The 22,666-nt window shown below is 56.8% G+C and overlaps 2 protein-coding genes across 4 annotated transcripts; both read right to left on the reverse strand.

Moving 5' to 3' along the window:
* Positions 1-1,196: 1,196 nt before the first annotated feature.
* On the reverse strand, positions 1,197-18,470 carry LOC111151593 (potassium voltage-gated channel subfamily H member 4). Of its 2 annotated transcripts, none has more exons than XM_022509673.1 (17): positions 18,354-18,470; positions 16,205-16,438; positions 15,744-15,890; positions 15,490-15,617; positions 14,430-14,673; positions 13,971-14,128; positions 10,952-11,103; positions 9,663-9,745; positions 9,036-9,235; positions 7,198-7,447; positions 6,368-6,612; positions 5,706-5,744; positions 5,163-5,515; positions 4,770-4,876; positions 4,077-4,150; positions 2,175-2,880; positions 1,197-1,426 (listed from the first exon to the last, which is right to left on the reverse strand). In XM_022509673.1, the coding sequence occupies exons 1-16, from the start codon at positions 18,427-18,429 to the stop codon at positions 2,485-2,487; spliced, it is 2,886 nt and encodes a 961-aa protein (XP_022365381.1). In that variant the 5' UTR covers positions 18,430-18,470; the 3' UTR covers positions 1,197-1,426; positions 2,175-2,484. The 2 variants fall into 2 exon arrangements, with proteins under 2 accessions (XP_022365381.1, XP_022365380.1); XM_022509672.1 differs by having other exon boundaries at positions 9,663-9,857; positions 10,896-11,103.
* A 2,348-nt stretch (positions 18,471-20,818) lies between these two features.
* On the reverse strand, positions 20,819-22,071 carry LOC111151706 (hypocretin neuropeptide precursor). 2 transcript variants are annotated; one of them, XM_022509859.1, is made up of 2 exons: positions 22,051-22,071; positions 20,819-21,289 (listed from the first exon to the last, which is right to left on the reverse strand). In XM_022509859.1, the coding sequence occupies exons 1-2, from the start codon at positions 22,069-22,071 to the stop codon at positions 20,915-20,917; spliced, it is 396 nt and encodes a 131-aa protein (XP_022365567.1). In that variant the 3' UTR covers positions 20,819-20,914. The 2 variants fall into 2 exon arrangements, 1 of the variants encoding a protein (XP_022365567.1); XR_002640869.1 differs by lacking the exon at positions 22,051-22,071 and adding an exon at positions 21,610-21,747 and having other exon boundaries at positions 21,224-21,289.
* Positions 22,072-22,666: the final 595 nt, after the last annotated feature.

Here is a 22,666-nt window from a genome sequence, read left to right on the forward strand (position 1 = left end):
CCCCTGTCTGCACTTTCTCCGGCCAAGTCAGCTCAGGGAAACCGGACTGTGGGGGACATTCTGTGGCGGGGAAGGTGATGCAAGTGCTATAAGAAGGGTTCTGTGGAGAATTCCTGGGTGAGATCAAAGGGAGACCTTCTGCCAGTTGTCAGCCATAAACCAGAACCCTCCTCCTTTGGCTGGACCCCAAGCCACACCAGGATCACCTCTACCTCTGCAGGCCCCCAACCCCAACCTCCAACCAGAACCAGCTCTTTCTCTGATGCTAAAAACAGAGCCGGACCACTTCTGCTTTGGTTCTCCCCATCCACACAGACTAGAACCACTTCTGTTTGCCTCCCCCACCTTGACCTCCATATGGATCAGGACTATTTCTATTTTTCTATTTTTTTCCTTCCCTCAATATGCATTAGGACCACTTCTGTCTCCGCCCACCCCCATCCCCCAACACAGGCCGGTATCTCCTCTGCTTTGGCGTCCCACTCCCAGGAACACTCCTCAAAACTTGTATGGAATCAAAGCTCAGGCCCTCAGTGCTGTTGGCGTTGTTCCTGGGACACTCGGTAACACCAATCCTACTTGGAGCCTGAGCTGGAGAATCAACCTGTCTGGGACAGCCTGCCATAAAACTGCCCACACCTGGATCCATCTGGTCACCAGGGTGCTTCTTTCTAACAATATCCGTAACCCCCATCTCCCCACCCCTGCACCCCTGCAGTGATCATCTGAGAAGTGAAAGCCAAGATGGAAGAAAGGCTTAGGAGAGCAAAGGAGAGGAAGGCAGAGTGGAATTCCTGGCAGGTTCTGAGCTGGTGACCCTGATGTACCTATCCTGCAACAGGTACAGGATCAATTATACAAGATCCGTGGGGAGTCCCATGGGCTCCTTTTCCAGGGCTGGAAGTGGGCCTGAGCGGGGACTCTGTCCCTCTCACATACTGCGTCTGAATCTGAGACTGTGATGGGTAGGGGGAGGAGGGGGTGTAAACGGCCCACAGTGACTCATTAAGGTTTCTGCCTCACCCCTGGGGCCTCTGGTGGCGCGAATGTGGTGCCAAGTGGATTGCTTGGCGCCTTTGCCCTTCCTAGAGACAGCAACTGGGCCCTGGGGTGTGGTGGGGAGTGACTGCCCTGTAGGCTTCTCCAAAGCCCTGGGGCTCTCAGACCAACCCCCAGAAACATCCACAGCCAACAACTACAAAAATAAAGCATTTATTTCCTATCCAAAAGTCAGCCCTGGGTGTTGGGTGGTAAAGGAGAGTTGGAGACCAGGGTGGGTATGTGAGAAGTCAGGGTCCTGGGCGAGACCGTGTTGGATGTGGGAAGAACAGGCTTGGCTGAGCTCTGGTGCAGGGGGAGGGATAAAGAGTGCTGTGGGGACTGTTTGAAGTTCCTGGCAACAGAAGAGACCACCTTCAGTGACAGCCTGCAGAAAGACAGAAACAGAGATGTTGACAGGCCCAGGCGTAGAAACAGACACGGCTGGGCCCATAAAGCTCCCGCTGGAGCAGAGGAACCTGGGAGGAAACTCTAAGGCAGGAACTGCAAACCCAAATATACCTACACAGACCAAAGAATTCAAATGAGGGAAGCTAGCTCGGTGTTAGGAGATGACCTCAAGTGGCCCCATCTCAAGACGATGGTGGCCACTCAACACCACGTTGATTGTTACCAGGTGGAATGCTGGCCCAGGACTGCCAGAACTCCCCATGTTTTTTTAGAGAAGCTGGACTATCCGGATATTTATGTGAACTCTCCTGATTTTTAGTGCCAGCAACTCATTCATATTATTAAAGAAAGTAATAATAACGAGAACAGAAAAGTATGTATCTGGGGGTCATCATTTGTTTCCTGTGTGGACTGAGGGATGAGATGGGCTCCTCCAGCCTTGGCTGCTAGTGGGAGGTCTAAGGAGTCTTGGGTTGCTCAGATGCCAGCCGTCTAGACCTATCCCTCTCAAGGTGACATTGCTTCCAAGGTCTCCAGCAGGGCCCAGGGGACTGGGGGGCTGGGACAGAAGGCCTCCCGATATCACGAAGCTATCTCTGCAGTGAAATCTGCAATCTGTCCCTCTTGCCTTAGACACCAAGATCCTGCCAGCTCTTGCCTCAGCTTTCACTTCCCGTGCTGGATCAGGGACCCTCCCTTAGCCCCAGATGCTCCCCCATATCTACCTGCCTCCGGGTCCTGGGGAGAAAGCAGGACATGTCATCCGCTGGCCTAATCGGCACTGCATTCCGTCTCATGCCTGTTGGGTTCCACAGCCTCAGGTGGCTCCCCTCACAGAGGGGAAGGACAGGGGAAGGTTTGGAAAAGGGAACAGGGTCAGAAGTGACCAGGCTTTGTAAAAAAGTCCAGAGAATGCAGAGCCAACCAGACCAGCTGGTGGCTGCTGACCCGAGGCAGGAGGCCAAGGGGCCCAGCCCCTCCCTGGAGGGCAGGCAGTAGTGCCCACCCCAGACAGGCCTGGGCCTAGGGCCTGGGTCAGTGGAACGTGTCTGGCCTGGACCGAAAGCTCTGTCGCATGAGGCGTGGGGTCAGAGGTGAGGCCTCTGCCACTGGGGAGGGTCCCAGAGACTCAGGCTCTGAGGGGTAGGGGGACAGCACGGAGGGTCTCAGGTTGGGAAGGGTGGCTCCCATCTCTGCTGTCCCCGCACTGGCTGGGCAGTGGACCTCAGCGAGAGTAGTATCCTGGAGGCTAGGTGGTGGTCCAGATAGACATGGAGAGATGCATGGAGGCCTCGGCTGGGGACCAGATGGGTCTGGGGGCCGAGCTGAGGCTACTGGGTGGCCTGGGGGACCCAGCCTGGCCTGTAGTAGGCCCATAATGTGTCGAAGCTCCCGGCTCAGCTGAGACACTTCCTGGTTGAGACGGGAGATCTGTTGGAACATAACCAGTGGTTCCCCAGGTGTCACAGCAACCACCACTCTCCTAGATACACGCCCCCCCCAACAGTTTACAAAACTTTCCCAGCCACTTCTGTTCACAGCCACCCCAAGAAAAAGGCAGGGCAGGGGTTCTCTTTGTCGAGATGAAAACACTCAGATGCTTTCCAGGATTTGGAACAGTGGCTATTGCAACAACCGCCCCCCCCCACCCTAACTTATACAAGAGGCAGAAAAGCAGGCCTCGAAGAGGCCACAAAGCTGGAGGTGACAGACACAAGCTTAGTCTCGGGCTATCCCAGCACACATGCCCAAGTGTGTCTATTCAGTGCTTTGCAAATTTCAGGGAGTACAGAGTCAACTGAGAAACTTGTCGAAATGCAGATTCCTGGGCCCTACCCCAGATACTCCAAATTGGGTGAGGTGCAGGAGTCCACATCTACAAGTGCTGACAGACACTCAAGTGTGGGAACCACTGTGACCCAAGCAGGACTGGCCCTCCAGGCGGCCGAACCAGGCCTGGTCCCGCCCCCAACCCCAGGGCCCGCCCAGCCCAGGGGCTGCCCTCCTGGGATGCCTGGGATGTTTACCAGAACCCAGGGAAGGCCCGCTCCCAAAGGGTTGGGCCTGGCAGTGCCCTGATGACAGCTCAGAGATCCCCAGGGAGCAGGCAGAGGCAGAGCCTTGCTGTACAAGATCTGGGCTCTTCCTGACCAGGGTTCGGACATTAAGATCCAGCTCTCCCAGGGCTGAAGGCCTCTCTGCCTCCCCGTCCTCTGCGCCCTAGGTTTGCTGAGCATCCACTTCCCAGGGCTGGAGTAGGAAAGGGACTTGGTAGGGGGTAGGTCCCTAAAGGAGAGAATGCCAAGGTGGTGGAAGGAGGGAAGGCCTGAAGCAGCTGGGAAGAAAGGGAAGCAGCGGTCAGTGAGGGCTTACAGTGGACCGGGGACTAGCCAGGCACGGGTCTTATCTCATCCTCAACCACTCTGGCAAAAACATGTTCTTCTGCCCATTTTTTGACAAGGAAATTGAAGTACAGGGTCATTGTGGGACTTGCCCAAGGTCACCCAACTAGTGTAAATATGTAAACTCAGGACTCTGGGTCTAAACCCTGAAATGCTCTTCTATGAGGCAAATCTCCCAAGATGTTATTTTCCAAGGTCAAAGGGGAGGAGCCAGCCCCAACCCACCTCCTGGTTCAGCCTGCAGACCTTTTCCTTCATCTCCTCAGCCTCCGTGGCCAGTTCCTGGCTGGGCCTGGTCCCTGCAGGCAGAAAAGGGTAAAGGAATGCAAGGGTGAGTGTGGGAAACAGGAGTCTGTAGCCTGGGCTGGGCGGGCAGAGAACAAGGGAAGAGCGAGCTCTGGGCTCAGGATGATGGAAAATCCAGACTCTTTAGGCTGATTACAAGGCCCTATAACTTCCCTAGCCTTCCCCCACCCCTGCCCCAGCTTTATACCCAGAAGCTTCTATTTAGCACCGAAACACGATGTGCTCTTCTCTCAGGCCTTTATACCTTCCAGCAACGGCCTTGTTCCACTTCTCAAACTCCCACCCAACCTTTAAGACCCACCACAAGTGTCCCCTCCTCTAAGAAGGAAGGTTAGGCGTGCCCTTTTCTCCTACCTCAGAGCCTTGCTCTTGCCTCAGTCATGGTACTTAACACGCTGCTCTGGAATCGTTTATCCGAGGACACAGTTGTGTCCCCCACTGGACTGGGAAGCTCACTAAGGATGTAGGTCAAGTCCAGCTTATCTGTGTATGCCCAGCACAGAGCCCAGCACATGGTTGACCCTTACTACGTGTGGAATGGGCTGGATGAAGGGATGGGTGGATGGCGGATGAACGGGTGACTGAGACGTGAAGTCTATGGCTGGCCCTTACCTGAAGGAGGGGCCTGTGAGCAGGGCCTAGGGTGTTCAGACCTCCTGCTGAACCGGAATGTGGGGGCCTCTGCTGTGCTGCCAGAGTCCTCGATGCCATCCACTATCCTGGGATGGGGGGCAGTGATCATCAGTCCCATGGGGAGAGGGCAAGGGCCAGAGCAGAGCAGGCAGAGGGTAACCGAGGACAGCAGTGCCAGGGAGCTGGAGAGGAGCCGCGGTCAAAAAGGGTGGGGTTGCAAGTGTGGGTGGATCAGGAAGGGCAGATGGACAGATGGGGCAGAGACAGGACGAGCACTGGACAAGCACTAGTTGGAATGCTGGGGACAGAGCCCAGAGAAGGTTCTGGAAGCCAGCAGGGGTATGGGGAAGGCAGGGGAGGCTGGCGTCTCACCGGGGACTGAGGTCCGGAGGTCCAAATGTTCCCAGTGGGGGAATGAGAAGCTGAGGGAGCTTCCAAGCAGCAGAGCCCCTGGGGGGGCCATGAGGGGAGGGGCTGTGGCCCCGGCCAGCCAAGGCAGGGGAAGGGGTTGGGGACAGGGAAGGGGAGGAGACAAGGGTTGAGAATGGGGGCAGCTCCTCGCCCAAGAGGCTGACCAGGGAGCCCCGGGGTCGTGCTGGGCTGAGGTTGGGCAGCAGGAGGGGCCGGCGGGGCCTAGAACCACCCCCAGACTCCACCCCGGTCTCAGCCTCTGTGATGGATGGCAGGGTCTTGTCTGAGGAGGAGCCAAGGCTTTCCGAGCGGGGCTGTGGGCAGAGGGCAGCTGGTGTCAGGACAGTGAACAATAGGCCCCTTCATTAAGCAACAGCCTTCACTGGCAGATGCCACTCCCCATCCCCCTCCCTTCTCCGGGCAGCAAAGGAGCCAAGGGAAGGGGCCCCCAGCTTCCAGACTCTCCCCACACAACTTCAACCCGACCCAGGAAGGTGGTGTTACCTGGGAGAGGCGAGGAGACCGGGAAAAGCGGCTGAGGCCCTGCGGGGACACAGGGGGAGTTCAAGCTGACTGACACCTCCCCCCTCGCCTGCCGCAGCACTTCCTAGTCCTACCCATCGGTGCTGTGGGCTCTGAGAATGTGGGGCCTTTCTGTGGAACTGAGTCAGAGATACCCTCCAACTCCAGCTCAGAGACGTCTGAGGGGCAAAGTCAATCTGAAAAGCAGGGAAAGACAAAGCCCCAGAGCCTAAGCCAAAATGGGCTCAGGACGTATCTGGTGAGGGCAGAAGAGGAAACCGGGGGGATGATGTGCCAGCTCAGAGAGGGACTTGACAGAGGAGGAGCCCACAAGGGGTCTGCTCCCAAAGCGAGGGCCCTCTGAGGAGTCTGGAGTGAGGATGGGTGCAGGGGATGGGAGCCAACAGGAGATGATGGGTCGGAGGGGTTGGAAGTAGAAGCGGTGAGAGATGGTCCATGGGATTGGGTGATGGCCAATGGAGAAGGGTCAGGTGGGCGTGGAATATGTTAAGCATGGAAGGGACAATGGAAAGGGGTGCCTGGGACTGAGGAAGGATTTTCTCAGGATCAAGGAGATGCATGGGGAGGTCTGCTCTGAAGGAGGGGACCTTGGAGGAGATGAAAGCCATAGGGGGTCTACATACATTGGTGTCAGAGCCCTGGCGCAGGTTGAAGGTGAGGTCCCGGGGCAGGCCAGCCCGGAAGGCAGCCCCATACTCAGGATAGAGCCTCAGGACCTCAGCCAGCCCTCGGCTGCTCAGCTGCTGCAGGCCACAGTAGGTCAATGCCTTCACGTCAGCGCTGGTCTTCAGCACGTAGCCTGGGCCTGCCCCTGACCCAGGCTCCTGCCCCGGCTCAGGGATATCTGCCCCAATCAGGTCCCCCTTCCCTGTGGGTAAGGGATGGGGACAGTCAGCTGGGGGAGAGGGACCAAGAGGATATCAGTGGGAGGTGCTCAATGGATTTGACCAGTGGTCAGTGTGTTTGAAGGGTGGTCGAAGATGGATCAATCAATAAGATTGGTGGAAATAACCAAAGGAGGTGGGAAAAAGTCAGTGGAGAATGACGGATGAAGTTGGGAGACAGTCAGTGGGGGATGTCAGTGTTATCAATGGAACTGGATGATCAGTAAAGAATGGCCAGAGGGGTCAGTTAAAGGGTAAAGGTCAACGGAGTTGAGGGTCCATGAGAAGGGTCAGTAGAGTTGGGAGATGGTGCAGTGGGAAAGGACCAACTGAGTTGGGGGAGAGTCACTGGGGGAGGGTTGATGGGTTGATGGCCAATGGGAGTAGGGGAGAATCCAAGGGTATGGTCAAAAGGGATGGTAGTAGGGGGAAGGGACCAAGAAAGAGGACTCCTCAGCAGGAATTCCACATATCCACTAGGGGTAGCCCAGTCCCTAGATTCCCGGCCACACCCAAGGCCTCTAGGGCAAGGCTCTAGGGTAGGTCATAGGTGGAGGTGGGATCCTCACCCAGGATGGCCAGCACCATGTTGTCTCGAAGCACCTCGAGTGAGCCGGAGCAGACGTAGTAGTGGGCCTGCAGGGCATCCCCACGGCGCAACAGGTACTCGCCTGGGGCGCAGAATGAGGTCTTGATGTGCAGGGAGAGGGCCCGCAGGCAGCCCCTGCTCGCTGCTCCAAACAGTGGCAGCTGCAGGATCTCCCGGTTCAGGTGCATAGCGATGTCAGCTCTCAGCTCGTCTGGGAAGTCACGCAGTAACTGCATAAGGGGCATAGGTCATTCTGGCCATCCCCCTACGGCTGCTACTTGAGTTCTACAAATGTCCTGAGCTGTCTCCCAGGGGAGAGCTCCAATGTGCCCTTTGCTTCGAGGTGACCCATTTCTGACCTTCAGGAAGACCTCAGTTTTGCTTGTGTGTGGACCTCCCGACCCAAGTTCTGGAGCAGAGACTAGGTCTCTTCCTGTCTGTCCACTGCCCATGACTACATGACTACATGCAGACACACTCATTGTGTGGTTGCTCAGCCCCACACAAGGACCAGTCCTGGTGGGTCAACCTTTCAACCAGGAGTCGGGAAACTAGCAGTCAGCTCTGCCCTACATCCCTGTGGAGCTTGGGCAATCCATTTGCTCTCTCTGGGCCTCCATATCATCATCTGTAAAGATGCAAGGTTACCGTAGGCCTTGAACATTACCAATGACCTTCAGAGAATCAAACTTAATGTTCACAGATCCATCCTCATCTTACGGAGCCCCTAGGCCACTCTGGCTTGCTGACCTCTCCCTCTTGTCTCCATTTCCTCCCCAGGCTCTTCTACTAACTTTCCACATTCTTCCTGCACCATGGCAACCAGCTCCATGACTTCCCTACTCCTGGTGAGCCCGGAGCCCTGCATACAGGTCTAGATCTGTGTTTTCACCTGCCTAAGGAGCAGCCTCCACCTGGATCTACCACAAGCACCACACCCTCATCCTGGTCGTTTCCACCTCTAAGTCCAGCCTTCCTCCTGCCATGCCTCCATCACACCCCTCTGCCCCAATCAGGAACCTCAGCCTCATTCTGAGCTCCTCTCCTGCCACCAGCTGATTACCAGGTTCCATGGCTCCAAGTCTCAGAAACACCTCCTAGAGCCCCAGGCCACTCACCAGCCTCAAAGTTTTGCAGGATAAAATCTAAATTCAAGACCACCTATGAGCTGGGTGGGCCTGCCTCCCCAGCCCTGTCTCTTACATTCCTGTTTCCCTCCTCCCTCCACAGCACTCACACACCCGTTCGGAAGGCTCAGTGAAACACTTTCAGTTCCCTGAACTCGCCCTGCTCTTTTGTGTCGTTTCCGGACCAGGGTTCCTAATGCTCTTTCTGCCTGGAATGGCCTCTGCTGATTTCCTTCTTGCCTTTCACAAGGTCCCCTCTTCTGTGCCACCTTCCCTGACTCGTGGGGGTCCAGACATAATGTCCCCTCATTGGAACCACCATCCCTCCAGCAGAGTCCTAATCACTGTGTGTTGTTGTTGTTGTTGTTGTTGTTATCATTATTTTTACCTGTCTGCCTCCCTCCCCCAACCGGTGTCTTCCTGAGGACAAGGGCTGAGTGTCATGATTCCTGAGCTCTCTGGGTCCTGCACAGAGGCTGGCCCAAAGCAAGTGCTCAGGAAATGCAGGCTGGGGTGGGGGAACGGATGGTATTAGCTGAGGCCTGAGCTCCCTTTCAGCTCCCGTGCTTCTAGTGCAAAGGGAGAGGGATGTGGATTTGGTGGGTGCGCGCCCCCGCGAGCCGCCCCCGCCCTCCTCCCAGGACCCTGTCGGCCTCCACTCCTTCCCCACCGCGGGATCCCAGCGCACTACCTCGTTGGCGTCAATGCCGCTGTTGACGGCCCACGTGGTCTGGAAGGACTCGAGCATGCGCTGCTTGAGCGGCCGTGGCAGACGGTGCACGCGGATGAAGTCCTTGAGGTCCTTCATGCGGCTGTGGTAGAGCGAGCGGCGCGAGTACATGCGCTGGATGATGGCTGTCACGTTCCCAAACACCACGGCGTGCATCAGTGCTGCAGCGGCGGCAGCGGGCAGCCCGTGAGGGACGCCGCCCCCCACAGCCTCCTCCCTCACCCCAAACCCACCCTGCCCTCCACGGATCTGGGTTCCCAGAGAAGGAGGGGCACGAGAGCCTGTGGGCTTGGGTGGGGGCAGGGAGGGGCCAGACCTGAGGCTCCTCTCCTGCCCCCTCCCCCCAACTAGGTCATGACTTGGGTTTCCCACCCTCTTCGCAAGAGGCTACACCTGTTTTGTGGCATGCCCCTGCGTCCCTCCCACCCCAAGGGCCAGCATGTAGTAGATGCTGAGGAAACGGCTATAAATGAATGAATGCACGACTGTCTGGACGTGGGTGGACATCTTGCCTTCTCTGAGCCCGTTTCCCCATCTGCACACGGGGCTTAGCAGGGCCACCCCGGGGCTTGGCAGGCCCGGCCTCACCGCCTATGAGCATGGTGCAGATGGAGAAGATCTTCTCGGCGTCGGTGTTGGCGCACACGTTGCCGAAGCCCACGCTGGTGAGGCTGCTCAGCGTGAAGTAGAGGGCAGCGATGTAGGCGCTGCGACGCGACGGGCCGCCGGCCGAGCCATTGACGTAGGGCTCCTCCAGCCGCTTGCCCAGCTCGTGCAACCAGCCTGGGGGGTGGAGGGAGGCAAGGAGCAGCTGCCCTGGCCAGCAGAGAGCTGGCTTTCCCTGAGCTGCCAGCGCTTGACCTTGGGCAAGTATTTACAGAGGCGAGGGGAGGTTTGCACCCACAGGCACAGGAAATGTGAGGAGCAGCCTGGGCCTGGGACTTCCCACAGTGAGCTGGTTACAGTTACATTAAGCAGGGCTAAGCTGCTGACCGTTTGAGGGAGGACTCTCAAGTAGTTTACTGAGCACCCCTTGGGTGCAGGGTCCTGGCATTTGACCTGCCAGACATTCTCCCTGCCCTGGTGGAACTTACAGTCTGGAGGGGAGAGACACATGAAATAAATTGCAGGTGGGCAGTGAGCTACTAAAAAGGAAGAATAGGGCATAATGGGTTAGGGAGAGCCAAGCCAGTTGCGGGGACTAGTCGGGGGTGGGCGTTATGGTTCTTAAAGGGCTCCATTAGGACAGAGCATTTTAGTGGAGATTGCAAGGACTAGAAAAGTCACCTAGGGGAAGAAGGGAGGGAGAGGATTCCCGAGAGGAAAACACTGTTCAAGGCCATTGTGAGAAAGCAGTACATCTGTGTGCTGGAAGGAGGCCAGTGTGGCTGCGGCACAGGGCACAGGGGAGAAGGGGAGGCCAGGTGGGGAGAGAGAAGGCTGCAGAGCTGCACAGGGTGCAGGCCAAGTGTGGACTTGATTTTGAGGGCAGCGCAGAGCCACTGAAAGGGTCCAGGCAGGGCATTGCTCCCTCTGCCCCAAACGCCCTCCCCACCATCTGAGTGTTTCCAGTACTCTTTTGACTGCCTGTCACTGGCCCGGCTCCCCTGCCAGTAGGCTGTGAGGTCAGCCCAAGGCAGACCCTTGGTCTTCAACTCAGTACTTCCACGCCCAACCTGGAAGGAGCTCAATGCACGTTTGTTGCATGGAAGGTAGACTGTGGAGTGGTGGGTGTGGTGCAGGGGGAGGCATCAGCTCGGGGGCCTGTGTGGACAGGGCTGGTGGATGGGTATCCGTGGAAGCCTGGGGTCGGCGGCTCACCGATGTCCCAAAGCAGCGGGTCATTGGCCTCCATCTCCCGGCGCCCGATGACGTACCAGACGCAGGCCATCCAGTGGGCGAGGAGAGCGAAGACGGACATGAGCAGTGTGAGCACCACCGCGCTGCACTGAGAGTAGCGCTCCAGCTTCTGCAGCAGCCGCAGCAGGCGCAGCAGCCGCACGGTCTTCAGCAGGTGCACCAGCGAAGTCTGCGGGAGTGTGGCGGGGGAGGCTGTCAGCAGGCACACCTCCTCAGAGCCCCCACGGCCCCTCCCAGAGCCTTGTCACCAGATGCCCTGGAGCCAGGGGAAGCTGCAGCAGGAAAAACGGCCCTGCTGTCCTGAGGAAGTGGCCAGGGAATGCAGCAGGGAGAGAGTAATACTAAAGCTCATAAAGGCTAATACATAACTATGTGCGTACTTATATATGTACTTGCCCTATGTGTCAGGCACTGGGCTAAGCATTTATAATCCTCATGAAAAACTCGCGCCTTCAGTTCAATTATCATCATCGTTCCCAGTTTGCAGATGAGTAAACTAAGGCTCAGAGAAGCTAGTGATTTGCTTAAGGTCATACACCAAGGAAATGATGGAGCTGGGACTGCCATCTGAGCGGCTACCCAAGTCCATTTTGTGCTGTGCTGCCTCTAGCACCGTGCATGGGCTGGTGAAAAAGCAAGTCCTGGTCAGAGGTAGGGAATGAGCTCTGGGCCCTGCTGGACACCCCCGGAGTCCTAGGCGCAATCAGCTGTGGACAAGAGCTGGTTGTCGGCGATGCCAGCATCTGTGAAGGGAGCCATCCCTTGAGACACAGAGAAGCAAGGGAGAGTGGGAACAGGCAGGGCCCTGGGGACCGGGGAAGGTTAGGGGCTGTTCCCAGGCTGGGTCAGCTGCAAATGAGAGGGGCATGCTGGAATGTTGAGGAAAGGAGTCCAGGAATTGAGGGAGCCTCGGTTTTGGGCTTTGAGGTCTTAGCCCTTGTGGGGCTGGGTCGGGGGGTGATTACTCGTGGCACTAATAAGCAGCTTGTAAGTGTTACCAATATTACCACTATGACTGTTTTCACTGTGGTCTTTAATGCTTCAATTAGCCCTCCAAATTTTAGAGATGAGGAGCAGGTACTCTGGGTGGGGGCAACTTGGAAGCAAGGGCTGGGGGCTCTAGGGCAGCATCTGGGGAACTTAGTATGAAGGCCCTTCCAGAAGCCTCTAGCAACGTCCCCCGTAGTCTTGGCCCTACCCGGCTCCTGAGCCACCTCCTGTCCTTTTCTCTAATTTTAGGTGAAGGAGCTGGGAAGGAGGTGGCCCTGCTTCCCCCACATGGACCGTCTCCAGGGCTTAACGCCTGCCCCCAGCTCCCAGAGCTTCTGCCTCCAGACTTGAATCCTTCAGGGCTGCATCTAGCCACCTGGCCCTGCGCCTCACTCTCCTGGGGCCCTCGTCTCCTTTTCCTTGTGTCCCGGGCTCGGCTCCTTCCAGTCCACAGCTCTGCCCACTCATCCTCTCTCTTCGCCCTACCTCCCCCCAGCCCAGCACTGCTCCTGATCTCCCCTTATGCTACATCATCCACTCGGGGGCCTTGTGTTCCTGGGAAGCGGGGTGGTGTCATGGAACAAGGAATAGACTAGGAGTCTGGAGACCTGGTTCCAGTCTCCTGCCTGCTACTGCTAGCTGTGTGACCTGTGGCAAGCTGCTTAACCTCTCTGAGCCTTCGTGTCTACCTCTGAAAAAGAGAATCTGCCCTGAGGGGTTACTGGGAGACACCTATGAGATGATGTGCGAGAAAAGACTTAGTACATGAAAAGTGTTCCTGAAGGTACCAGAGGAGGGGGACTGCCGGGGAAGAGGGACAGGAGCCCATCTGCTGCTCTCCCACTCCCCAGAGACAGTTGTTTGCCTGCTGACACAGCCATGGGATGGGAGAGTGCGCTCCTAGGGAGGGGTGGGTTGCTCTGCTCTGAGTGGCCGGAGTCCCAGGGCAGACACACACACATGCACGTGTGTGGGAGCGTGCACACACGTGTACACAGCCAGGAGAAGAGGCCCACAGCCCGTTGGCGGCTAGTTAAATCCGGCTGCGTGTAGGTGGTTTCCTGCTATAGCTGAGTGTGGCAGAGAGAGGAGCGCACAGGGAAACTGCTTTCCACCTCCCCACCCAACAGCCAAGGGAGTCTGGGGACACAGGGTGGGACTCCCTCACCCTGGACTTGAGAGCACCTATGAGCTACCGGCTGAGTGCAGAGCTGACCACCCAAGGTACCTCCAGACAGTCCCCGGGGAGATGGGAGGACCCAGGTCCTGGCACTCTCTGCCTCCAAACCCACCCCACAGCCTCTACCTCCTTGTCTTGGCTTACTATGTTCCCCCCAGATGCTCTCTCCCCATCCCCTGCCAGCCAAATCCTGCTCTCTGTCTAGGGTCTAGCCCTGATCTATCTCCCGCAGGAACACTTCCCAGATCACCTGAGCCTTTTTTCCAGCTGGAGTGCTTGGACTCCCAGGTGCTGGCTAGATTTCAGAGCATCAGATCACTTTCACGCATGCCCACTTTCCTGCCTGGAACTCCAAGGTCAGCTAGCTCCATGCCCAGCCCCCAGCAATACCTGGGCCGCGTCTTCCTCTCCATTCACCTCTTCTGTTCCTGCTGTCCCCTCCAACAGTCCTGCCCCCTCACCAGCTTAGCTGCCTGGAGGCTGAATCCTTGTCCCTTTTCCGCACAGTGACCATGCTCCACACAGTGCTTTGCAGACAGCTAAATGCTCATCAGTTGTTTGTTAAATAAAAATGTGAAAAGTACCACTCATTTGGCATCAGACCAACGCCGCCCTGGTAGCCCTAGTTAGCTTTTCATTTGTCTCAGCTTCCCTCAGTGATTGTGAGCTGAGCTCCCTGAGAGCACAGACCCTCCCAGCTCCTTCTGAGCAGCTAGCAAGGAGCTTGGCCCACAGCAGGTGCCTGACAACTATTTGCAGCTGGACGGATGGGTAGGGCTGAGTCTTGGTTGGAGTCGGTCCCTTAGTGGGAGATGCTGTGCTGAATTTGGGAGGCTGGGCTGCAGGGTGGGACAGGGGTCACTCACCACGGTGATGTTGAAGACATAAAGCAGGTCAAATGGCAGAGCAGCAATAAGGTCAACAAAGAACCAGGTGGCCAGGTAGTGAAGACCAATGGAACGAGGAGCAGAGACCACCTGGCCAGACTGGGACACATAGGTGGTGCGGAAGTTCAGGATGATATCTGGGGGTACAAGAGGCTGTTACTAAGGGGCTTTGAGTAATCTGGGAATAAGCATGAGACCCAGAATGGAGTTGGAGGCAGAAATGGGGAAGGCAGATTGGGCTTCTGGCTGCTCTTCAGGGAAGAGTGGTCTAAAGGCTGAAGGGGTCGGGGCTCAGGGGATATGGACCATTAGGACTTAAAGACCCAGAAGAGGTTGGGCTCTGAATACCAGGGTCCTGCAGGCTCAGGACGGAGCAAAGCTTAGATGAGTGGGTTCCCCCAGCCCACCCGCCAGGGTATGCAGGGCAGAGGATCTGACCCAGGATGAAGAGCATCTCCACGGCGATGTCGCTGACAAGGGTGTGTCGGGAAGTGATGGGGGTGTCGTCGTCGCCCAAGAAGCAGACATTGTAGGGGACGGTGATCGCGACGTAGAAGGTGGCGAGGAGGATGAGGCCGTCCCACACGGCCTTGGGGACGCTGTAGTGGAGGAGGAGGCAGCGGGACCCCCCCACGGAGGCCACCTTGTACTCGGGCACTGATGGCTTTGGCTCAAACACGTTCTAGGGGGAGAGGGGTGACGGTTGGGGACATTTAAGGGAAAGGGGAGCCAAAGCTTAGGGAAGGAAGAGGCAGGGAAGGGGGCAGGGGGGAGTGGGTGCTCCAGGCATGATCATGAGAGGAGATGGAAGGTGTGGGAGAGGGGTTCAGGGGCCGGCACCTGACACTTCCTTCCTCTGCCAACCTACTGCTTGGGCCCCCTTTGGATCAATCATGTTTTGTGGTGGGTATTTATAAGGCTTAACCTTCACCCTGCTTGAGAAGGAGATTATAACAAGTCAGACACATGCTTTAGACCTCCCAGGGGTCATTAACTTCTCCCTCAAGTTTCACTTGGAATCTAGGGTCCCTGTGGAGGATAAGGATATCCCCGAGATGAAGGGAGGCTGACACAGCACATCCCATCCCCTGTTGCCCCCACAAACTACACAGAGGATGGGAGAATCGATCCCGTGGCTTTATCAGGGTCTTAGGGCTAGATACCAGGACCCCAATGGGGGCTCTCTCCCTAGAATTACAATTTGTGATTTCACCCCCACCGTGAGATAACACTGTCACTCAGAGGTAGCTAATATATTTGAGCCTAGATCCCTGCCCTTATGACATCGTCAGAGTAAAGTAATATCAATCATAAGTAAGCAAGGGAGATGGGGTTGGAAGATGTGAGAGCACATGGGACACAGCAGAAAGTCGTACATGAGAAAGCGTGGACAAAGGAATAAGTCTACTGGAGGGATATCAGAAAGACAGGGAGACATTAGCAAGGATGCCTCAGAATCACAGCTGGGAGATGTTGGGATGGAGATGTTGGGACTCACATTATTGGTTTTCATGCCTCCCTGGCGCCGGCGGCCAAAGTGGCCAGCCAGGCGGTGTAGGACAGTGCGGCTTTGCCTCCTGGCAGATCGAAGTCTCGAGCCGGCTCCCCTCCTGCCAAGGGAGTTTTCTGTTGGAAAGAAGGGTGCAGAGATAAGTGGGGGCACCTCCCATGAAGCCAGATTGACAGACATCTTGTGTGACCCTCAGCAAGGACCTCTGACCATTCATGCCTCCTTCCCAGACCTGCAGTTACCATGATTACTGTCCCCATGGCCTCCTGGGGAGCCAAGTCCTGGGCCTCCACTCTGAGTGATGTCCTTGAAGGAAAAGAGGAAAAGCACGACTTCTCCCATCTCATTCTTGATTGGCATCATGTCCAAGAGGCACCAAAAGGCCGAGCCTGTAGATGTGAAGAGATGGAGGGGAAGGGTGAGCGGCCCATGGCACCCCTTCCCCTTTATCACCCAAGGTTCCTGGGCATGATCAAAGGGCTTGGCAAAGGTTTACAGATGGAAAGAACCCCAGCGATTATGTCAGACTCTTTCCCTTCCCGATGGGAGAAGCAAGGCCTAGAGAGGACCAGGGATGCACTCAGGATCACATAGTCAGCTTGTGGCAGTATGGGGCCAGCATCCAGTCTTCCACTGTGCCAAGTGGACTCTGTGTATGGCCCAGGATCTGCGCAGGCCTGCAGGGCGGGCCACGACCCCTTACCATCCTTTCGGTAGAAGCAGATTTCAGCCCGGTGCTCTTGATGGCCCTCCAGGGCCTTGTGCAGCCTCTGCAGGGCTGGTTCACTAGTCTCTGGACCATAGAGGAAACGGCAGCTGCAGGTTTTCTGCATGACCTCAGTGCGGCAGTAGCCTGTGAGCTCGCAGAATCCGTCAGAGCAGTAGACAATGGGAAAGCCCCGTGGGCCCTGTGCGTTGGCCAGCAGGAAGTTGCTGTCTGTGAGAAGAAGAGGTCAAGGTTAGGTCAAGGCCAGGAGGGGATCTTAGCTTCAAGGTGAGTAGTACCTCCCCCAAGCTGTGGTCAGAGGTCACAGAGCCAGAAGTTTCCCAGGCTTCCTTGTGATTCCTGGATCCCCTTTGGGATATTCTGAAATGAGAGTAAAAAGAGGTAGAGGAAAAGGACAAGGGCTTAAGGATGGCTTGGAACCAGGACAGGGACTACTGGAGGGGTTGAAGGTCACACTGTCCTTCCCTCTCCTTTCAAGCTGGTGAGCTATTACAAGGGAGCTGGGCATGGGCTCCAGCACGACACCTCTGCCACTTTCCGACTGTAACCTAGGACACTGGTTAATGAACTCTTCTGTGCCTCAACTTTCTTATCTGCAAAGTGAGACATAATACATCTTCCCTATATGGCTGTTGTGAAAGTTACATTAGTTACCATAGGGGAAAAGTTACCTAGGGAGAACAAATCCTAGCATATACTAAGAGCTACACTGAGAAGGTAAAATGACTCCCCCACGTTCCCACAGCTTTCAAAACACATGCATAGCCGCTATCCTGTCCTCCTATTAGAAAGTAGACAGGGCACAGATTCTGGTGATATCACACCCATTTTGTTGATCGGAAACCAGAAGACGGAGATTATCCAAACTCACGAATCTCCTTTGGTGGGGGAGGGAGACAGTGATGAGTAGTGTCCTTATTCCCTGCCTTCCAGGAAAGGTCCTCTTTTTAGCATCTCTTTAGGTAATTTCAGAGGGTCTGTCCCAGTGCTCAAAGTCTGACAGCATATTGAGCAAGGAAGTTTTTAGTTCAGCAACCCCAGGACCAGAACCTGATCTGGCTTCCTCTGGCTCCAATGGGTGGAAGCAACAGGGGGATTCTGTGTGCCATCAAGGGGCAGAATCCCAGCTGAGGGAAGGGGTCTGAGACACAACCAGTGCTTGGATGCTAAGGGGGTGAGTGCGTAGGAGTGGAGAGGCTGATGGGGACTGAAGGTGCCTGGGAGGCTCTGGGCCCTGGGCAGCAGCCTCCTTCTTCCATCCCAGGGCCCGTTTCCCCGGTGATGGGAGCTATGGAAACAAGGGAGGTGTCTGTGGGGGGTTGGGGGGGAGGCGGCTAGGGCCCGGGCGGCTCGATTTCCGCCCGCGGGTATCGCTCCCCCCACTTTCCAGATACTGACCAGGGAGCCCGAAGGGGGCAAAGGGAGATTGCTCTGCTCCAAAGTAGGGAAAGGGAAAGGCGGGAGAAGAGACTGGGATCGAGGAGTGTGGCTGTCCAAGGTGCTGAACCTGGAATCCAAACTGGGGGTGGGCGAGCAGAGAGTTCCCTCCGTCACACGGACCACCCCCTTCCGCCTGCCTCACCTCCCTCAGACTCAGACGCGCCAAGATTTGGGGGCGCGTGACCTTAATCCAAGCTAGGTGCTGCTGAAGTCTGATCTTTTCTCTTTCTTTTTTTCTTTTTCTTTCTTTCTTTTCTTTTCTTTCTTTCTTTCTTTTTTTTTTTTTTTTCTGAGGCAAGGAGATGCTGGAGCCTTCTGGAAGTAGACTCCAGAGCGCCTGACCACTTCGTTCCACCTCTGCGTCTCAGATACCCACACACTCCCCCAGCAGAGCTCTGCCCGGGAGCGAGCAGCTGACAAGGCCTCTCCTCCGTTTTGCGGCACAAAGAGCCTTTCCTGACTCAAGTCACACCCCCAACCTTAGCCCCCCGCACTCTTAGCCCTTTCCCCGCCCCCCTTCGCAGTGCACTCCCAGTCCTGTTCCTTTCCCGCGGCTTCGGGAGTTCCTAGACCATCAACTCCACTCTCGCCGCCTCGGGTCTCAACACATCCAGTAGACCCGCGCCGGTGCCGAAGCTGACTTGGCCCCAGCTGGAACACCCAGCCCCAGCCTCTCCCCACTCACGCGTGCCGTCGAAGCGGGTGGCGATGGTGTCCAAAAAGGTGTTTTGCGGGGCCAGCAACCCCTTCATGACCGGCATGGCCTCGGGGCTGGGGTTAGAGGAGCGGCGCTGGGGGGCGTTCAGCGCGGCGGGGCGGGAGGGGGCGCGCTGCCGGCGGGGCCGGGGCGCCCCATGCGCCCGCCTGCCTCCTCCCCTCCTCTCGGCGCCGCCGCCGCCGCTGCCTCTCTGCTCTGAACCCCGCAGCTCTCGGCTCAGCTTGGCGCCGCCTCGGTCCCCCCACCTCCCCACGGGCCAAGTTCTTTCCCCCGGGCTCGGCCCGCGCCCGCCACGTGGCCCGCACGGGGAGGGGCCGCCAGCGACACCCTCACCCTTCTCCGCTGCCCTCCTCCCAGAGGGGAGCGGCCCACGCGTGTCTCTCCCAGAGAGAATTCGGGACACGCCCACCTGGAGCTGAGACCCAAGAGGTAGGGCGGGGCTTGGGTGGCAGGCACGCCCTCCTCCTGGGGTGGCCACGCCCCCACGAGTGGTTCCCGGGCGACTCCTTTGTGGCTCCGCCCCACGGGTTTCCCCGCGCGCCGCCCACGCTGGAAATGGTGTTTGGATCACAGTGCCGCCTGCTGGAGTTGAGATATTTCGCAGCATCCCAGTTTCCTGCGCTCCAGTATGTGACAGCAAGGGTTAAAGAGACTAGTTTCGTTGGTGGAGGATCGGCAGGAAGGCTGAGAACTCAACTTCTAGAGTGGCTTAACCCTCCATCGTGTCGCATTTTGGATAGTGCACCCTGGCGAGTTTTGCCTCTGAGTGCAGCTGAATGGATGAAAAGAGCTTTGGAGTACATGGGGTAAAAATGCCAGCTCGGCTACTCACTGATTGTGTGACTTAGCCTCCTCAAGCTTCACTTTCCTTATCTGTAAAATGGAGCTAATAATTTTCACCTCATGCGGTTGTAAGAATTTAATATAATCAAACATGTTTTTGGTACACAGTGAGTGTGTTGGAGAGCAATTTCTCTTCCTGTAGTCTTGATTTAACCCTCCTTCTCTCTGCTGCCATTAAAGAGGGGGAAAGAGGCTGGAGGCAAGATGGGAGACAAGAAAGATAGTTTCAAGGTGGGCAGAAGCAGTTTGCAAATCTCCAAAGGTGTAATGATGGTCTTTGATCTCCATTATCTCCCAGAGGGAACCAGTGAAGCAGCAAGAAGGACCCACGTGAGACCAGCCATGGGACTTTTTCACTACAAAAGCAGAAAATGACAGGAGCAGATGAGTGTGGTGGCTTAGAGGGGCTGCTTCTCAGGGCGAAGGAGCTGGAGCCAGTGAGAATGGGAAGATAGGTGAAACTCATCTCGGGCCAGTGCTCCTCTCCCTCACCCCCAGAGTCTGAGCTGGGTATTATCTGGGCTGTTAGATTGCTTAAAAGTGCTACATCCTTCTGTGTCTCTATTTTGTTGTTATAATTATTTCCTAGGGCTACTATAACAAAGTACCACAAACCGACTTAAACAACAGAAATTTATTGTCTCAGTTCTGAAGGGTAGAAGTCCAAGATCAAGAGAAGGTAGGGTTGGTTTCCTCTGAAGTCTGTGAAGGAGAATCTGTTCTATACCTCTCTCATAGCTTCTGGTGGGTTGCTGACAATCTCTGGTGTTCCTTGGCTCATAGATGCATCACCCCACCTCAGTCTTTATGTTCACATTGTTTCTCCTTGTGTGAGTTTTTGTGCATCCAAATCCCCCTTTTTATAAGAACACCAGTCATATCAGATTAGAGGTCCACTCTCCTCCAGGATGACGTCATCTTACTTACATATACAATGACTCTATTTCTACATAAGGTCATCTTATGAAGTGCGGTGGAGGGAGTTAGGACTTCAACCTGTGAATTGGGGGTGGAGGGTGCATTCAGCTAAAGTTGCAGGAAAATCTTACTCCATCTCTGATTAAGAACTTCTCCTGACTCCCAGGTACCTACAGAATGAAATGTAAAACCTGATGATTTGCGAGGGCCTTCACAACCCAGGCTGCAGGAACCTGACAGCCTCCCTCCGGCGCTTCCCCGTTCCCCACACCATCAACTCTCATGCAGCAGCCATTCTGGAAGATTCATGTTGAACCTTATATTCTTGGCCTTTGGGGCGAGCTCCGCTCCTATCCCTTCCCAGGCCAGACTCCGCTCCTCTGTGCAACCTTCCTTGCTCTCCCTCCCTTCCCTGTCTGTAAAGGCCGAGATACAGAGACCAGGAGAGCATCGAGAGCCGTGTCTGTTCCCCATCCTCCCCTCCAAGCATGCACATGTCCTCTCCGTGCCACCGAGCTTCCTTCCACGATTCCTTGCAGTGTTTAGAGCTCGAAAACGCCAAAGCAGAGGTGCCCCAGCGCGAGGCTTCTAGGCCCTCGGGCTCTTTATAGTTCGAAGGACTCTCACGCCCCCTGCAGGACGGGATGCGACCACACAGAACAGAGACTAGCCACACTTAGAGACTCGTCTTTATTGCCCTTTTTGGGGGCTGCCACCCGGCGGGCAACGAGGAAAGGGCAGGGCCAGGACAGGGCACGATCAGGGGCTCAGACCCCGGACCGCCCTCCAGGCGCTGCAGACGGGGCGGCAGCGGCTGCGGAACAGCGGCGCCCCGGGCACGGGCGCGGCGCTGGCTCTGCGCCTGCGCGGCGGCCCATGGTCAGGATGCCGGCCGCATGATTGCCGCTGGCCTGCAGGAGGCGCTGCAGCCGGCCCTGGAGGCCGGGGGGCCCGGGCCGCCGCTTGCCCAGCGTGAGGATACCCGCCGCATGGTTGCCCGCGCCGTGCAGCAGCTCGTAGAGGCGGCAGGAACACGTCTTCTGGCGGCAGCAGTCGGGCAGGGGCTGCGCGGCCGCCCCGGGCGACAGCAGCGCGGGCGGCAGCAACAGCAGCAGCAACAGCGTCACGGCGGCCCAGGGTACCTAGGTAGATGCGAGGCTAGGCGCTGGGGGTCTTCCCGCCGCGCCAGCCTCCAGCCCCTACGCCCAGGCCCCGCCCAGCTGGCTCGGCGCCCCTCCCCGCCTGCGCTCCTACTGTGTTCGCTGGTTTCTCCGCCGCTGAGCATGGCTGCCTGCCGGGGGCGGAGGGGGGCTCCTCTCTGGCTGCTTTACCTGATCATCTCTCAAGCCCCCGCACAGCATCTCTTCCAGGAAGCCCTTTGAGACCCCCTGAGCAGAGTGAATCCCTCTTTTCTGGGTACTCTTAGTCCCTCGTACCCCCATTAAAGCGCTTACCACTATACCTGAAAACAAGATGTGTAAGTCTGTCTGCACCAGAACTTTGTTCATTCGGGGAGACAGAGGTCCTGTGTCGTCCCTCCCTGGACAAACATGTGCAAGTCAACGACTGGCAGGTTCCACGTGGCGTTGCCACGTCTGCCTCCTCCCTTTCCGGGGAAACTGCACTCTGTCTCTTCGCACTTGTGCCCTAAGGGGGCACAACTTCCTCCCTTGTGAACCGGTATTAAATCATTTCTACAGTGCAGGCTTCGGGAGGGGGACATGAGACAGGTGCAAACAGCCCGGGAGGCACGAGCTCTCAGTCCACTGCAAGCACCCGGCTCTCCGCTGAGACCACCCAGTCCCCTGCCTCAGAGCCCTCAGTCTTCTTTCCAGCCCCCTGAATAAGCATTCTCATTGCACATCTGGTATGATGAGTCACCCCTCTCTCCCTCCGTCTTTACCTTCATAGAGGGAGGGTTCATGGTGTCTGGAGCTCAGAGTGGGGTAGCCAGGAGAGGTGGTGTCAGCAGTGGTCCGAATAGCCAGGAACTTTGAGGCCGTTGACTGTGACCCCTGATCAAGGGCCTAGGGTTTATAGTGCTCTGAGGTGGTGGGGGACAGACGGGTACTTGCGTCCACTCTGGGGCCAGACAAAGACATGTCTAAGATTAGCTTCCTGCAGGGGGCCCGTCTCCAGGTTGGACCCAAAGAATGGCCGCCAAGGCTCTCAGAAGCGGGAGTTTGATCACTGTTCCCCTGGCACCCCCCTTGTCTGTCCGCCTGCTCCCTGGAGATGGGGCGGTCTCCGGGCACTAATGAGGCCACCTTGCACCCAGGAATCTGGGAGCACAAAAGAGGCCTTGCCTGGGGCACTGGCCTGGGACAATGAGGGGGGTGCTGGGCAGCTGCTAATTAGGGCAGGAGAAAAGGCAGCTGTGAGCCCCGCAATCCACGTGGCTTGTGTATGTGGGGGGGGCAGTCAGGCAGCTAGCCTCCCCCTTCTGCTCCTTGTTGCTGTCCCTGGGGTCTATCAGGCTCCTTGGCCCTCTTCCTTCATGGAAAAGACTTCTTAGCTGC

The sequence above is a fragment of the Enhydra lutris genome, unplaced genomic scaffold (genome assembly GCF_002288905.1).
Source record: "Enhydra lutris kenyoni isolate GAN:26980312 unplaced genomic scaffold, ASM228890v2 scaffoldscaffold26, whole genome shotgun sequence".
In the NCBI taxonomy this organism is placed as follows: Eukaryota; Metazoa; Chordata; class Mammalia; order Carnivora; family Mustelidae; genus Enhydra; species Enhydra lutris.

Coding starts and splice junctions, on each gene's coding strand:
- LOC111151593 (XM_022509672.1), bottom strand. CDS start 18,429: ATGCCGGTCATGAAGGGGTTGCTGGCCCCGCAAAACACCTTTTTGGAC. Junction 16,439..18,353: donor CACCCGCTTCGACGGCACGC/GTGAGTGGGGAG, acceptor TTCTTCTCACAG/ACAGCAACTTCCTGCTGGCC. Junction 9,236..9,662: donor CTGCACCATGCTCATAGGCG/GTGAGGCCGGGC, acceptor CCGCCGCTGCAG/CACTGATGCACGCCGTGGTG.
- LOC111151706 (XM_022509859.1), bottom strand. CDS start 22,071: ATGAACCCTCCCTCTATGAAG. Junction 21,290..22,050: donor TGAACCCTCCCTCTATGAAG/GTAAAGACGGAG, acceptor GCATCTACCTAG/GTACCCTGGGCCGCCGTGAC.